The sequence below is a fragment of the Phocoena phocoena genome, chromosome 10 (assembly GCF_963924675.1).
Source record: "Phocoena phocoena chromosome 10, mPhoPho1.1, whole genome shotgun sequence".
Taxonomy (NCBI): domain Eukaryota; kingdom Metazoa; phylum Chordata; class Mammalia; order Artiodactyla; family Phocoenidae; genus Phocoena; species Phocoena phocoena.
Genome location: NC_089228.1, coordinates 66,844,642 through 66,859,721, shown reverse-complemented (window position 1 = coordinate 66,859,721; position 15,080 = coordinate 66,844,642). Strand labels below are relative to the sequence as shown.

The following is a 15,080-nucleotide window of genomic DNA, read 5'->3' as shown; positions in this document are numbered from 1 at the left end:
AATACATACATTTCAAACTTTCAAAATTATGTTGCTTTAATACCTAGTTATAGAAATCTTCAGGCAATTGGCTTATTCCCTGATTGTAATTTTCATGACCACTGTCATTCATTAGTGCTAGTGATAAGCTTCCTTCAAATATCAGTTCCACACATCTAAGGCTGAACCATACAAGTTTATAACATGAATCTAATCCTAGGGTAGTTAGTGCTATATCTCTGAGATTGTCCTCAAGAAGTATGTAGAAAAATAATCAAGGGAAAGCATGATACATTACCTTTCAATAGACTTGAAATCCAGAGTTAGACATTCTTGATATTAGGTTTGGAAGTATAAATTTGAATGTACACTATATGAACAAGACACTGTTGAGACTGTATCAGACAATGAATTCAAAGGGAATACACACAGAAAGTATAGTGTTTCTTTTTGCAGGTGGAAGGTTCAAGTTATCCTATCTAGTTTTTACTCAGGGCCAATCAATCCAAATATATAGGGTTATATAAGCAGTTCTCAACCAAAGGTGATTTTGCCCCCAGAGGACATGTGGCAATGTCTAGAGACATTTTTGGTTGTCACAACTGGAGGCTGCAACTGGCATCTAGTGGGTAGGGTACGGGGTTGCTGCTAAATATCCTACAATGCACAAGATAGTCCTCACAACAAAAAAAATTATCAACCCAAGATGTCAACAGGAGGAGTAACCCTAGTGTTATACTATATTTGGGAATGTAAGCACGGCTTGATAGATGCTTATAATACTTACTGCATGTTCTCTTAATTTGCTAGTTTTTCCCTTTTGCTCCCTTTAGCATCAATATCATTGAGACTGCTAATTTCAAAGCAGATCATTCAAAGCATAAGGCATTTAGGCCACTAACCTAGGTATCAGAAAATGAACCAAGCCAAACTTATAATGTCAGATGAGGAAATTATTAAAAGCATATCAGTGTAAGATACCAACATCAAAATTTCACTTCAATTTAATACTAAAATCATGAAGGAGTCATGTTTTATTACACCAAGTGAGAAAGATAACTAAGATTTTTACAAGTATTTGGTAGCCTGGAGAAGAAAACATAAATAGAAACTAGTATTCAATAGTCTAAGTTCAAGAAGGTTCAAGCTACCTAAAGCCCTAGATGCAGGATTTGATGAAGGTAGAAAAAAGAAATAGCTACTGGGGATTAAGAATAAAGCATTTAGGGCTTCCCTGGTGGCGCAGTGGTTGAGAGTCCCCCTGCCGATGCAGGGGACACGGGTTCGTGCCCCGGTCCAGGAGGATCCCACATGCCGCGGAGCGGCTGGGCCCGTGAGCCATGGCCGCTGAGCCTGCATGTCCAGAGCCTGTGCTCTGCAACGGGAGAGGTCACAACAGTGAGAGGCCCGCATACCGCTAAAAAAAAAAAAAAAAAAAAAAAAGAATAAAGCATTTATTTCTGGGAATAAAGTTATATCTACTACAGGGATAAGGAAATACAAGAATGAAGAGTTCAGAAAATACTTGGGTAAACCAGATACCTCAAGTTCAGTGTCACAGGACGGACTAAAGGCATGATTGTTAGGGGCACATAATTTGCAGGTGAGAAGACGGTCACGGCAGAGATACTACCCCATGTGGAATTATAGGGCTGCGTTAACCATCTACAGGACACTTACTCTCATTGTCCCTTTCCTCCCCTAAACCACAGCCTCCCTGAGCCCTTGGCAGATCAAAAGAAGTTCTGACCTCTTGCGGGCACATGCTGATGTCATCGCTTTCTAGTTCTGAATCAGATGGAAAGGTCTCTCTGACACAAATTTCAAACACACATCCTTGCAAAAAGTTGCCCTAGATGTAAAAAGTGACCACTATGTCACTAGATTCAAGAGAGACACAGAAAAACCTAAAAGAAGATTTCAAGGGACGCATTAGAAATATAAAGGTAGATTTGAGATGGCAACTTAAGCTGAAAGAATGCAGAAAAGAAAAGCTACTGAGGACTTCCAAAGCAATCTCTGAGAAAGCAACATAAATGTGTCCCTTCCAGACTGATATTTTCAAAAGCAGGAACCCTTTCTGCTTTTTTGTTTTTTCAGTCTTTATAAACAGAACACCTACTACAGTGCCTAGCACTGGCCATGCTGAATTAATGAATTTAAGAAAACAAAGAAGAAACTGGTTTAGATTTTTTTTTTTGCATAATGATGTGTGATGCCTACACTCTGGACCGTAAGCTTGGTAAAGCAACCAATGCATACTTGCAGGTAGACTGACAGTAAGACACACACACTCACATACCTTCCGTCGTGTCACAGGCGTAGTGACAATGCCACCAAGGCCTAAGAGGAGAAGGTTTTGAGGAAAACAAGGAAATCTGTAACATCATTCAAAGTAACAGAAGTCAAAATGTTCAGGGTATAAAGTTACTCAGACAGCAGGCCTAGACAAAATAAACACTTGTTCTATTACCTTTTTGTTTTGTTGTCATGGGAATCTGTGTTTAGGAACACTTATTTTCTGCAACTAGATGACAGAGCAGTAAAAGGGGGATGGCTTTCATAAAAGAGAAAAACCTGTATCTATAAAGGCAGAACAGTAAATAAATCCTATACGGTGACATGTGTGGAATCTGTCAATCTATAAGATTTATTCAAGTTAACAGAGAAGTCATTGGGGGCTCCTAGCCAAAACATTATTAACAGGTAATGATAATCCAACCTCTACTAAAATTATTGTGATGGGGGCAAGGCAGAGGAATGTAAAGCAGATACAGGGCCAAATAAAACAGAAAATAAATGAGACCTTAAAAGTTGAAAGAAGGTAAAAATGACTTTTTAAAAATAACCCAATAGTAAGAAAAAACCTAGAAGCCCAAAGATGTTAGAAAACATTCAACCTGCCAGCAGGCTAATCTTCTTTTGTCAGAAGTCTAGAGCTAATCTCTTTGCTCCCTTCCTTTTGGCAACAGAAACCTGAAAAGTGAAGTTAAGCTCCACATGTTATTTAAAGAGCTGGACTGGAATACCCTGCATTTCTAGGGCCCACCAAAAGTACTGGCTCTGGTACACTGAGCCTTCTGGAATGAGAGTTGTTGAATATGGATCAGGGCTGTACACCAATTCATCTGACTCCCCCACTCTACCCTAAACTACAGTTAGCACCTCTAAATGGGTGAGGAACAGAAATGAAAAAACAGGGACCCCAGAGCAGAGAGATCTGTTAAAACACACGTTAGATCATGTCTCCCCTCTGGTTATAACCCTCCATGGTCTCCCGTCTCAGAGTAAAAGGCACAATTCTTACAAAGGCAAATAAGACCCTTTATGATCCCAGCACCTCTGTAGCCCCTCCACTCGCTTCCCCTACTACTATTTGGCCCCTGGTTCATTCAGTTCGAGCCATACTGGTCTTCCAGCTATGCTAGAGAATGAGGCTTTTGCCTCAGGGCATGTGCTGATCCCTCAACACGGAATTGTTCTTCCCTCCCCATTCAGGCCCAACCAGTGTTCTACATCACTGCCTTCAGGTCATTGCTCAATTGTCACTTTATCACTGAGGTCTACCCTGCTTAAAAGTGCAACACAGCCATCCCAGTATTCCCTCTCTTTTCCTTACTTTATTCCCCCATAGTATTTATCACCTGACATGTTATAAATTTTAATTTTTTGTTTATTGTCTACTTTTATTCCCCTGCCCTTAGAATATAGTTTTTTCTTTTGTTTTTTTTTTGCGGTACGCAGGCCTCTCACTGTTGTGGCCTCTCCCGTTGCGGAGCACAGGCTCCGGACGTGCAGGCTCAGTGGCCATGGCTCACGGGCCTAGCCGCTCCAAGGCATGTGGGATCCTCCTGGACCGGGGCACGAACCCGTGTCCCCTGCATCGGCAGGTGGACTCTCAACCACTGCGCCACCAGGGAAGCCCAGAATGTAGTTTCTTATGGGCAGGAATTTTTGTCTGTTTTGCTCATACTCTAGCACCTAAAGAATGACCCACGCATAACAGGCGCTCAAAGTATCGGTATAACACAAAGTCCTGGCCTCAAGGAGATTAGCATGAACCCATCCTCTTCTCCCTATAAGACTCCAAAGTTAGATCCTGTGCCCTGTTAAGACTCCAAAGTTAGATATATCCATTTGTCCAAGGCCAAAACTTAGGGATCATTCTACACCCCTCTCTCTTCTGTACTTTCTCCCCAACACTCAGCCTAGGAGCCAAGCCCAGGATCCATTTGTCAAAAGTGCAGAATTTACAGGCCACCATCTACTTCCTCCCTAGAATAAATTATTAAAAGGCTAAAATGCTGGGAAACTGGTTAATTTTATAAATCCTTAACAGACATGTACTTAACTTACAGAAGGACTATGCAAAGACAACTACTTCTAATACTAAAAGCTTCATTTATTTAAAAAAATTTTTTTTCAAGTTTAAAGAGGTTTTATTTGTCCTGAAGAAACCCGTGCATCACTTCCAAGTACATGGCAACCATGAAATGATATTCCTAGGTTCCAGAGTCAGGGGAAGCCACTTTATAATGAGGTTTTTTTGAGCTCTATAGTAATTATATCTCTTGGATAGAAACAAATCAATACCAAATTTCACAGTAAAGAGCAAAAGTCCAGTGTATTTTCAAAGGCCTAGAGAGGCAGTTATTTCTATTTATATCCTATACTATACTTACATAACAGAAGCACATACAGAGAATCTCAACTTTCCAAAATGTGCACAGAAGAATTTCAAGCCAAGGGGATTCATAAATTCAGGAATTAACTAGTTGCACTGATGATCCTTTGGGAAAAAATGTAATCTGGGCAATGAGTCCATTTTTGGTCTATCAATTCTGAGGAAGAGATATGACTTTAATAAGTCATTACCTCAGATTAGCTAGGCTGACATTGGTAGGATTGGTTAGTCATAGTTCTACTATTTCAAGTGACCCAGCAACCCCTTTCTTCACAAAAGGAGGGAGGGGAGAGGCAAACAGCACAAGAGAAGGTGCCACCACACAATCTTAGCAGTCTACAAGTACAGGAAAGAATTCTAAAGTGTTGAAACCCCAGAACCAAATCCTTAGTAGCACTGACAAGTATGCCATTCCTTTAAGGAGTCCAGCTCCTCATCTATACAACTGGGTTAATAATACCAGCCTTCACAGAGCCAGTGAAAACTGAATAATAATGCTTTGAAATGCAAATACATTATGAAGTGTAAAATCCCATAAAAATGTCAGTTAATACTAAAGTGAGAGGGATCTAGCACAGTGACTTCTTCCACCTTTGAATCCTAAGCCCCAGGGTCTCAGCACCATCTGCACTATTGCCCATGAAAGGCAAAGTCAATGCAGATCATCTGAGGCTGATTTAGAGGGAAATCAAAAGCATAGTCCTCAGTATCAAGAAATTAAACTGGCAGAACTGAAAAGCCAGAGGTTCAGGATATCCTTATTTTAAAATGGGAGCCAGTGGAAAGGTTTCAGTGGAAAATGGAATCCGATAAATAAAGGATGACTTTATAGCCAACCTGACTGAACTCTTTCTAAGAAAGTCTGTATCGGGCTTCCCTGGTGGCGCAGTGGTTGAGAGTCCGCCTGCCGATGCAGGGGACGCGGGTTCGTGCCCCGGTCCGGGAGGGTCCCACATGCCGCGGAGCGGCTGGACCTGTGAGCCATGGCCGCTGGGCCTGCGTGTCCGGAGCCTGTGCTCCGCAACGGGAGAGGCCGCAACAGTGAGAGGCCCGTGTACCACAAAAAAAAAAAAAAAAAAAAAAAAAAAAGTCTGTATCAATAATACAAATATTTGCCATTGTGTTTAACTATTTATTGGTTGGTACTGGTAACATGCAGACAATCACCTTGCTTTTGGTTACAAAGGAAAGCAAATGGGAAGCAAGATCAGCATGGGCCTATTATCACCACTAGGAAAATAAACGGCACACCCCTCTCACTCATTAGGAGTCAAGAAAGTCACCTTTGCATACTCAATAATGACGTGCTTTTATTTATTCGTGCCCTGGCTCATGCTAAAAAAAGGAAAAGATTTAAAATGGTGAAGGGCCATTAATACTAAAAAAATTTAGCTTCACTTTTTTTTCTAATAAATTTTTTTTTTACTATTTATTTTTGGCTGCGTTGGGTCTTCGTTGCTGCGCACAGGCTTTCTCTAATTGCAGTGAGTGGAGGCTACTCTTTGTTGCAGTGCGCAGGCTTCTCATTGTGGTGGCTTCTCTTGTTGTGGAACATGGGCTCTAGGTGCACAGGCTTCAGTAGTTGTAGCACGCGGGCTCCGTAGTTGTGGCTCGTGGGCTCTAGAGCGCAGACTCAGTAGTTGTGGTGCAAGGGCTTAGTTGCTCCGTGGCATGGGGGATCTTCCTGGAGCAGGGCTTGAACCCATGTCTCCTGCATTGGCAGGCGGATTCTTAACCACTGCGCCACCAGGGAAGTCCTTCACTTATTTTTATTAGTTATTTACACACAATCTTTTTTTTTTAAACATCTTTATTGGGGTATAATTGCTTTACAATGGTGTGTTAGTTTCTGCTTTACAACAAAGTGAATCAGCTATACATATACATATGTTCCCATATGTCTTCCCTCTTGCGTCTCCCTCCCTCCCACTTTCCCCATCCCACCCTTCCAGGCTGTCACAAAGCACCGAGCTAATATCCCTGTGCCTTGCGGCTGCTTCCCCCCAGCTATCTACCTTACTACGTTTGTTAGTGTGTATATGTCCATGACTCTCTCTCGCCCTGTCACAACTCACCCTTCCCCCTCCCCATATCCTTAAGTCCGTTCTCCAGTAGGTCTGCGTCTTTATTCCTATCTTACCCCTAGGTTCTTCATGACATTTTTTTCCCTTAAATTCCATATATATGTGTTAGCATACGGTATTTGTCTTTTTCTTTCTGACTTACTTCACTCTGTATGACAGATTCTAGGTCTATCCATCTCGTTACAAATAGCTCAATTTCATTTCTTTTTAAGGCTGAGTAATATTCCATTGTGTATATGTGCCACATCTTCTTTATCCATTCATCCGATGATGGGCGCTTAGGTTGTTTCCATGTCCTGGCTATTGTAAATAGAGCTGCAATGAACATTTTGGTACATGACTCTCTTTGAATTTTGGTTTTCTCAGGGTATATGCCAAGTAGTGGGATTGCTGGGTCATATGGTAATTCTATTTGTAGTTTTTTAAGGAACCTCCATACTGTTCTCCACAGTGGCTGAACCAATTCACATTCCCACCAGCAGTGCAAGAGTGTCCCCTTTTCTCCACACCCTCTCCAGCATTTATTGTTTCTAGATTTTTTGATGATGGCCATTCTGACTGGTACACACAATCTTGTTCCACAAAGCATTTAGGAAGTTGGATTTGATTTCTTAGTAAATTTTGCCATCCTTTTACCAAAAGTTTTGTTATACACTTTATATACTGATGATAAACATAAAATGCACAGCACAATGCCTGGAACATAGAACACAATCCATAAATGTAGTTATTATTTGCATCAGGCTATAAACCCTATCAGGGAATGGACTGTCTTATTCTGTCTTGCTTAACACTCTAGCTCAAGAAACCTAGCCTGCTATCTGGTCCATAGTTGGTACTCAATAAATATTGTTTAATAAATGATTGAATATGATTTAAGAATAATTCTCAACACTCACCTATTTTAAGGTACCAGTGCCCCACCTCCTGTAATCAGAGGCAAGTGTCCGGAAAACCCATACACCAGAGGAAAGGCATTTAAGTTCCTGTTTATATTTCCTTAAACTCACCACAAAGCTCCTCCCCCTCCTTCTGTCCCCAAACCACAAAATCAATGCTGTGCAACAATGTATTCTTCAAAAATCTTGCTTCATTTCCCCTCACAGACAACAAAGTTCCTTAAAATTGCAAGACTTAGTTTAGTTCCTTTTACCCCTTAAAAAGGAAAGGCATATTTGTAAAACCCTATCAATTCCCAAATTTCTAGTCTGATTCCTTGATCTTTAATTCACGGTTGGTTATCACTCAGGTTGCTACATACTTGCTTTACTATATATACTTAGTACAAATTAAAGTACTGAAAATTGGCTTAATATTTTTTAAAAAATTTTTTAAGTTCCACATCAAAGTGTATCACACTTCAGAGCAATCAAATTAGGAAACTGACACAGATTATTTCAGTGACATTGCATTCCTTGAAATACTTTCAGAGATTCTTTTTTGGAACAGACTTCAGATCTAGTTCTACAAGTCACACAGGAAATTGTGTCATTACTTTATGGTTACAAATTCTATCTGACCTAAAACAGTATCATCAACCTGGCTACCTAATCTTTTTCACCAGACTTCAGTCCAATTTTCTAAATTATTTCAGAATCAATTTGATTTTGTAATTTCCTAAAATTAAATCTGCTCTCAAGAAAATGAAGATAGTGAAAAATAACACAGGCTCCAAAGTGGATTCTAAGAGAAGTTAAAAAAAAGTTTTCTGCCACACCTGAAAGTTGCTAATTGAAAGAACAACTTCAAATAACTACTCTAAATGAGATAACACTTGTACATCTAAATTCTGATACTTTCAATCCAAAATCAGTTACATTTGTTTATGGCCAGCTGTCACATAATATCAGTTATTTTTCTCCACCAATATGCTATAGGTTACATCTTAAATACCCTTAGCAGAACTGCCTCCATGGAAAGACACACAAGAAACTTAACAGTGGTTGTCTCTGAGGAAAGGAACAGCACAATTGGAGAACAAGAAAGGAAAGGCAACTTTTCACTATCTTTTTATACTTTCTGAATTTTATACAATGTGAATGTATCACCTACTTTTAAAAACCTGTTTAACAAAATTACTTCCAAGTGTCAGATATTGATGGTTTCTAAAAGCCAGAAAAGTATAGTACTAAAAAAACATGGAGTTCATCTTAATGGCACTTTGATGTAAATCTGGATCTCCAGAGCTAAGGCAGAGCTATTCACACCAACATAGGGAAACCTTGCAAGGAATTCTTTTCAAGTTCACTAAACTTCCCATAGTTGAGTTGTTCCGCTGTATCACTCCTTAAGGTTTAAACATTATTGGAAACAAAAACTCGGTACCACAAAAATTAATGTGTCAATTCAAGAATGAAAAATGGAGGTAAACTAATGAGCTATTAAAGGAGCAATGATCCAAACACATCTTCGAAAATTAGCAAATCAACAGCACACTATAAAAATGGAAAAAAGATGTCAAGCATAGTGCCATCAGCAACATAACTCAAACAGCCTGAACCAGAAAATGCAATATGATCTGTTGCTGGACACAATTGCACAATCTCAATTACCCAGAAGATTCTATAAACCGGAAATTCATGCTGGGGCTTTAAGAAACACAGGAATTATATTTAAAGATTAACAAGTCCAAAAGCCTGGAATTTGTGGCAAAACAAGAAAATAATTTTGTAGACCTCTCTTCAAATGATGCATGCACAGGAATTACATGAATTAGCTTCAGATCAGGAGGTCTCAAATTTCAGTATATCTAAAATACAGTGTTTAAAGCCTTGAAAGTTAGAAAAGTTTAGTGAAATATTTCAGGTCTGAACATTTTACAGTATCATTTAATTGAAAACACATTCACAGTGTGAATTAAAGCTGCAAAGTGTCTCTTCCTTCCTTTGCTATATATTCCATATCCATATCGTGTACCTCAGGCTCTAAGTGTAGATAAGTTCCCTGCAAACTCTCAAAGGGACTTTAAAAACACAGTATTTCACAAGAATTATCGCAATTAAAAAATATTTACAATACCTCCCGGCACTGCTAATAACTTTTTGATCTTGAGGGCGTGCATCGGATCTGAATCTCACTTGCTCCAAAGGAGAAAACTGTTTTGTCAAACAATACTTAAACGAGCAGGGGTATGTGACTAATCAGTGAGGCCGCCAGTTTCTCAAGCTGCACTGTGTTTGCAGGCACTACCACCCACCCCCCACTCTGCGAAAAGGAAATACGCTTTCAACTGAATCGGAAACACACCACACTAAAGCTGGCACAGGACTCACCGAGATAAAGTCGGTATTTTAAGCTCTATGGATAGCTACTAATTCAAGTGCGAATTCAAAAAGAACGCTTCTCAAAATGGGATTTCGACAGAGGTTTGCAAAAAAGCCCGCACTGAACGCCCTTCGTCCTCAGTTTTGTTCAGATGACGGCAGTCTCCCGGTCGAGCTTTTGCCCTTCTGTTTCTCCAGGCAGCTCCCCGGGCTTGTCTGCTCCGAGGGCAGGCTCCGGCGCCCAAGGTGGGCACATCTCGGGAGAGAGTCCTTCTGCTCGATGCCAGCAGGGAAACCCCCAAAGAGGGCCCTCCTGTTCCTATCCCCAAAGCAGCAACCCCCCAAAAAGGGAATGCGCAGGGTGCGAGCCAGGGCCGGGCTCCAACACCATCACCCACCGCCCATCGTGGACCTGCGTCCTACACACAGCTAACCACATATGTGGGTGTGCAGGGTGAGGGGTGCAAGGGGTACAGGGAGGGAAGGACAGGGGTCGAAGGGGCAAGGATGCCCTCCCCCAAGGAAAATTCCTACCGCTTGGTGCATTGCTGAGCCGTGGGGGCAGGCCTGGCTCTGGGGCATAAAGGGTCACCCAGCCCACCGAGGCCCCGAGCCCGGTGACACTCACCACACGGAGCCATAGGCGCCGGAGCCCACCGGGGACAGGTTTTGGTAACGCTCGGGCACCTCCCAGATTGTCTTGTTCAGCTCCTGCCGGTAGAACGTGGGCCTCTCCTGAGACATCTTCCAGCGGTGGCCGCGGGGCGAGGAGGTGGCCCTGCGGGGCCCCGCCTGCGCCCGCACCCGCTTCCCCGACCTCGTCGCCCGGCCGGACGGGCGGGGACCCTGCGCTGGCCGCCCGCGCAGGTGTGAGTGCCGCGAGCCAGACGACTCCCGCGCGCGCGGCCCCTGTCAGCCGCAGCGGCTGGACGCTCCTCCGCGACGGGGGTGAGCCCTGCTAAGGGCAGGGGCACGCTCAGGGGCTCAAGGCTGCGCCCGCCACGTTCTCGCTGCACCCTCTCCAGACCAGGCCGACTCCCGGCTGCACCGCGGGACTACGGCTCCAGCTGCAGCGACCGCGGAGGATCCAGTGGTCGCCGTTCCACAGCCTGCGAACAGGAGCCTCCCGCCGTACTCTCGCGAGAACAGCTCCGGGGCCTCTCTGCGAGCCGAGATTTTACCCAATATGGAACCTGCCCAAGGGAGGGGGTTGATGAGAGGAGAGGATGGGAGGAGCAATTCTCGCGAGAAGAGAACAACAGCTGGCCACCAGAGGCAGGAACTCCCAGGGACTGCTCTTCTTAAGGGCGCCAAGGCGGACCCGAGAAGGAGGGGATAAGCAGACAACACATGCCGCGTGCGCCCCACCGTGGTCGGCGGGGCAAACGCCTGGCTCCCAGGTGGAAAGCGACATTGACAAACAAGGTGTCGGGAAAAGAGCCAAAAGACCTTTGAACTGCGCGTAGTCACCAGCAGCCAGCCGAGCACCTGCTCAGCAGAACCCCCAATTTCCAAGAAATACTTGCATAATAAAGAGGAAGGTTCCGGACAGAAAGCCGTTGCAGTCCCATCTGCTCAAGGACATACACGGCTTACTCTTCGGAATTCTGACGAAATCTGTCCCAAAGGTAAATATTAGCCCTGCATTAAGGTTGAGGTTTTCCACCCAAACTCTTCCAGTAGTTCTCAAACTTTTATGTGTAGAAGAATCACCTTGAGAGTTTAAAAATGCATATTCCCAGGATCCACAGTGAGTTTAGTTGGAGAGGTCCGTGAGGCGCACCAAGAACGTGTATTTTTACAATACGCCCCAGGTAATTCAGATTCAGGAAAGTCCCTGGTATCTCCCTTTGAGAAGCATTTTTAAACCATTACCCTGAAGGTTTGAAACTGATTCCTACCTTGAAGAGCTTCCAGTGAAGAGGATTTTAAGAATTTTAATCATGCCTCTCAGAGTAAGAACAGTGCAGAGAGTAGTCTTCCGGCAGTGTCATATTGGGCAAGTCAATTGACATTTCTCAGACCTTAGTTCCAGTTTATGCAAAGAGAATTCCTGCCCCACATTCCCACCTGAAAGGTGAACAAGATAATAAATGTGAATGGGCAAGGTATTCTAACCCCATACCTTGCCACCACTGTTAACGTATTCCTACGCTAAAGCTTGTTACAATAGGCAGAATTGGACCCTATCTTATTCTTAGTCATTTCTTTTAGAAATAACTAGATTCAAGCCAGGACAATTCTCATCACTATCCATGATTATTCTCTTTTGTGTATGCATCCCTTGGAGTGCTCAGACTTTGCCTATCTTGTTCCAGCATCTAGCACAGTGCCTAGAACATAAAAGGTACTTCATAAATATTTGTTGAACAAATTATGAACAATGACCATGATCTCAATTTAGGAGGCGGTGCAGGATTCTCAGTTCTCCTCAAAGAAAACCGAAATAAAACCCCAAACCAGGGTCATGGGTGATTTGTGGAAAGCTTTCTTTGGATTCAATGTGACTTAGCCTGGAATGTGACTCTTGCCTACGAAGACATGTTGCTTAAAAATGTTCCAAGGGACTTCCCTGGTGACACAGGCAGGTTAATCCGCCTGCCAATGCAGGGGAGATGGGTTCGAGCCCTGGTCCGGAAAGATCCCACATGCCGCGGAGCAACTAAGCCCGTGTGCCACAACTACCGGGCCCGCGCTCTAGAGCCTGAGAGCCACAACTACTGAAGCCTGTGCTCCTAGAGCCATGCTCCGCAAGAAGAGAAGCCACCACAATGAGAAGCTGCACACCTAGAGCCCGTGCTCCGCATCGAAGGGTAGCCCCCACTCGCCGCAACTAGAGAAAGCCCGCGCACAGCAGCAAAGACCCAACACACCCAAAAATAAAAATAAAGAAATAAATTAATAAAAAATAAAAATGTTCTAATTCAACCTGCAGGGTAGGGAGCTTTCTAAGAAGTATCAGAGGTTGAAGGAGGAAGTGAGAGCAAAAATGCAACTGTAAAGATATGAGGGGTGGGAGTGGGAAATCAAGGTGATGAGTGCAAGGATACAAGGGAGGAAACCTGGAAGTAGGAATTCTAAGAAATTCATATATTTATCCAACAAATTGGAATGATGAAGTGAGAGTGACCAAAAGGGTAAAGATGAGCAATACATTCACTCATTCAACAAATATGTATTGAATGCATCCTAGGTACCCGGCACTTCTGATGGAAAAGCGATTAAAAAGCAGAGAGTTGCTGCCTATGTGGAGCTTACAATGAACAGCAGGGCAATCATTCAATTATTCAACACAAATTTATTGCGCACTTACTAGGTCTATCACATTGCTTTAGGCACCAATGATACAGCAGTTAATGAAAGAGGAAAATCCCTGCCCTTTTGGGGATGAGACAAATTACAAAAAGGGATAGGTAAAGTGAACAATATATTAGACACTAATACAGTAATCAAGCAAGTGTAAAACAGCAACTGAGCCAAGCAGGAATACAAGGTATAGTGAGAGGCAGTGACTGGTATTGAGCCTCACAAGGAGGTTAAGGGGGATTAGGGGAGGGGAGCAGAGCAGGAGACCTGGGCAGCAGAGTGTCCTTCAGTGGAAGAAGCCAAGCTTGTGTGGCTGAGGATTAAGGTTGGGGACCTCGGTGACCCTCTAGCCTCCAGTTTCCTCCCGCGTCTTCTGTTCCCACAGGGTCGTCGGGAGACTCAAGTGAATTACTGTACGTGAAGTGCGGGGCGCGAGGCCTGGCATCAAGGAGGCCCTCAATCAAGAGTCGTCGAGAGCGGAGGGCTGGGTGACACAGGTAACCGCAGCGCAGCTGGGCCTCTCCCCGCTCCCCACCCCGGCTGCCCAGGCTCCACTTCCTCGCCCCGCTCTTGTCCCCCGCCCGCCAGAACGCCCGCGGGTTCGGACGCAACGGCTCGGGAACCGCCGGCGTCCGCGTCCACAGCGCCGCCCGCCTGGCCGGAGCTGCTTCCGGCTCCAGCGCCCGCCCTCCCGCCGCAGCCCGGGAACCAGGTGAGCCGAGGAAGCAGGGGAGCCGCTGCCGGAGCCGCCCGGGGCCGCGAGCTGCAGGTGGTGGCGGCCGTGCCGCGGCCCGGGCGTCGGGTGCGAAGGACCAGCCCCTCGTTACACTCGGAAGTCCCTGGGCGGGGCCCGCGGCGGTCACCGCAGGGCTAGGCACGTCGCGGCCGCTCAGTCAGTGTTTGGGGAATGAATGAATGACGGCCGTCCCTGGGAGCTTCTCTCTCTTAGGTGTCGGCTCTACTTGTGAAAGGCCGCGTGGAACAGCAGTGAGGAGAGACGGTGTGTGCGTTTGGCAAGTTGAATCCTTCCACACTCGTGGGTCTCAGTTGTCAGAAGCGCCAGAACTGGTCTACTCCCTCACCTGACTCCCCCATCCGCCTCCTCCTGAGGCCTGACTGCCCAGACGCTCTTCCTCCTTTAATACTTCACTGCTTTTGTTCATTTTGTTCCTTCTGACTGAGCCCCCACTTCCACCTCTCTTGGCCCCTTTCTTTTCCTGTTAAGTTCTGTTTATGTATGTGTCCCTCTGCGAAGCCTTCTCCAACATCCCCATCCCAATAATGAGTTTCTCTCCAGCACAGCCCTTTACTAATACTCTCACCAGTTCGCATTAAAGGTAGTTGTCGGTGTGTTCCCACCATCCCCAGCCACTAGACCGAGTGACTGAAAGATACTGAAAGCAATGCTCTTTGCTTGTGCCTTTTCTTTTTCCACATACATTCCCCCTTAAAAGCATAACATAAAAGCATAATGGGCAAAGGGCTGTTGTTTCTGATGGAATTACAAATCTTTTTTTTGAAATTCTGGAAGTGAATTTTACCTTCCCATGATTGTAGAGAACATATGAAAGATGACCATATGAGAGGATAGTCTTGAAACTAAGGTTCAGGATTTCACATCTGTTGGGTTAATAGTCAGAAAACTGGGCTGTATTTAAATATTTTATTCTTGGCTTTTAAACACATTATGTAAAAGAATCAATCGATGGCTGGATGGATAGGGGTAGTATGGGGGACGAAAGAGCTAGGTCAAAAGTACCCATG

General features: G+C 44.3%; 1 protein-coding gene across 3 annotated transcripts in view; it reads right to left on the bottom strand.

Moving 5' to 3' along the window:
* MAPK14 (mitogen-activated protein kinase 14) overlaps positions 1-11,197 on the bottom strand; it is a 74,733-nt gene extending 63,536 nt beyond the window's left edge. The window contains exon 1 of one of the 3 annotated variants that reach the window (XM_065886353.1): positions 10,639-11,197. In XM_065886353.1, coding sequence (XP_065742425.1) covers positions 10,639-10,754 — 116 coding nt within the window. In that variant the 5' untranslated portion in view covers positions 10,755-11,197. The remainder of the gene's footprint in view (positions 1-10,638) is intronic. The other 2 variants (XM_065886352.1, XM_065886354.1) reach the window with 2 other exon arrangements.
* Positions 11,198-15,080: the final 3,883 nt, after the last annotated feature.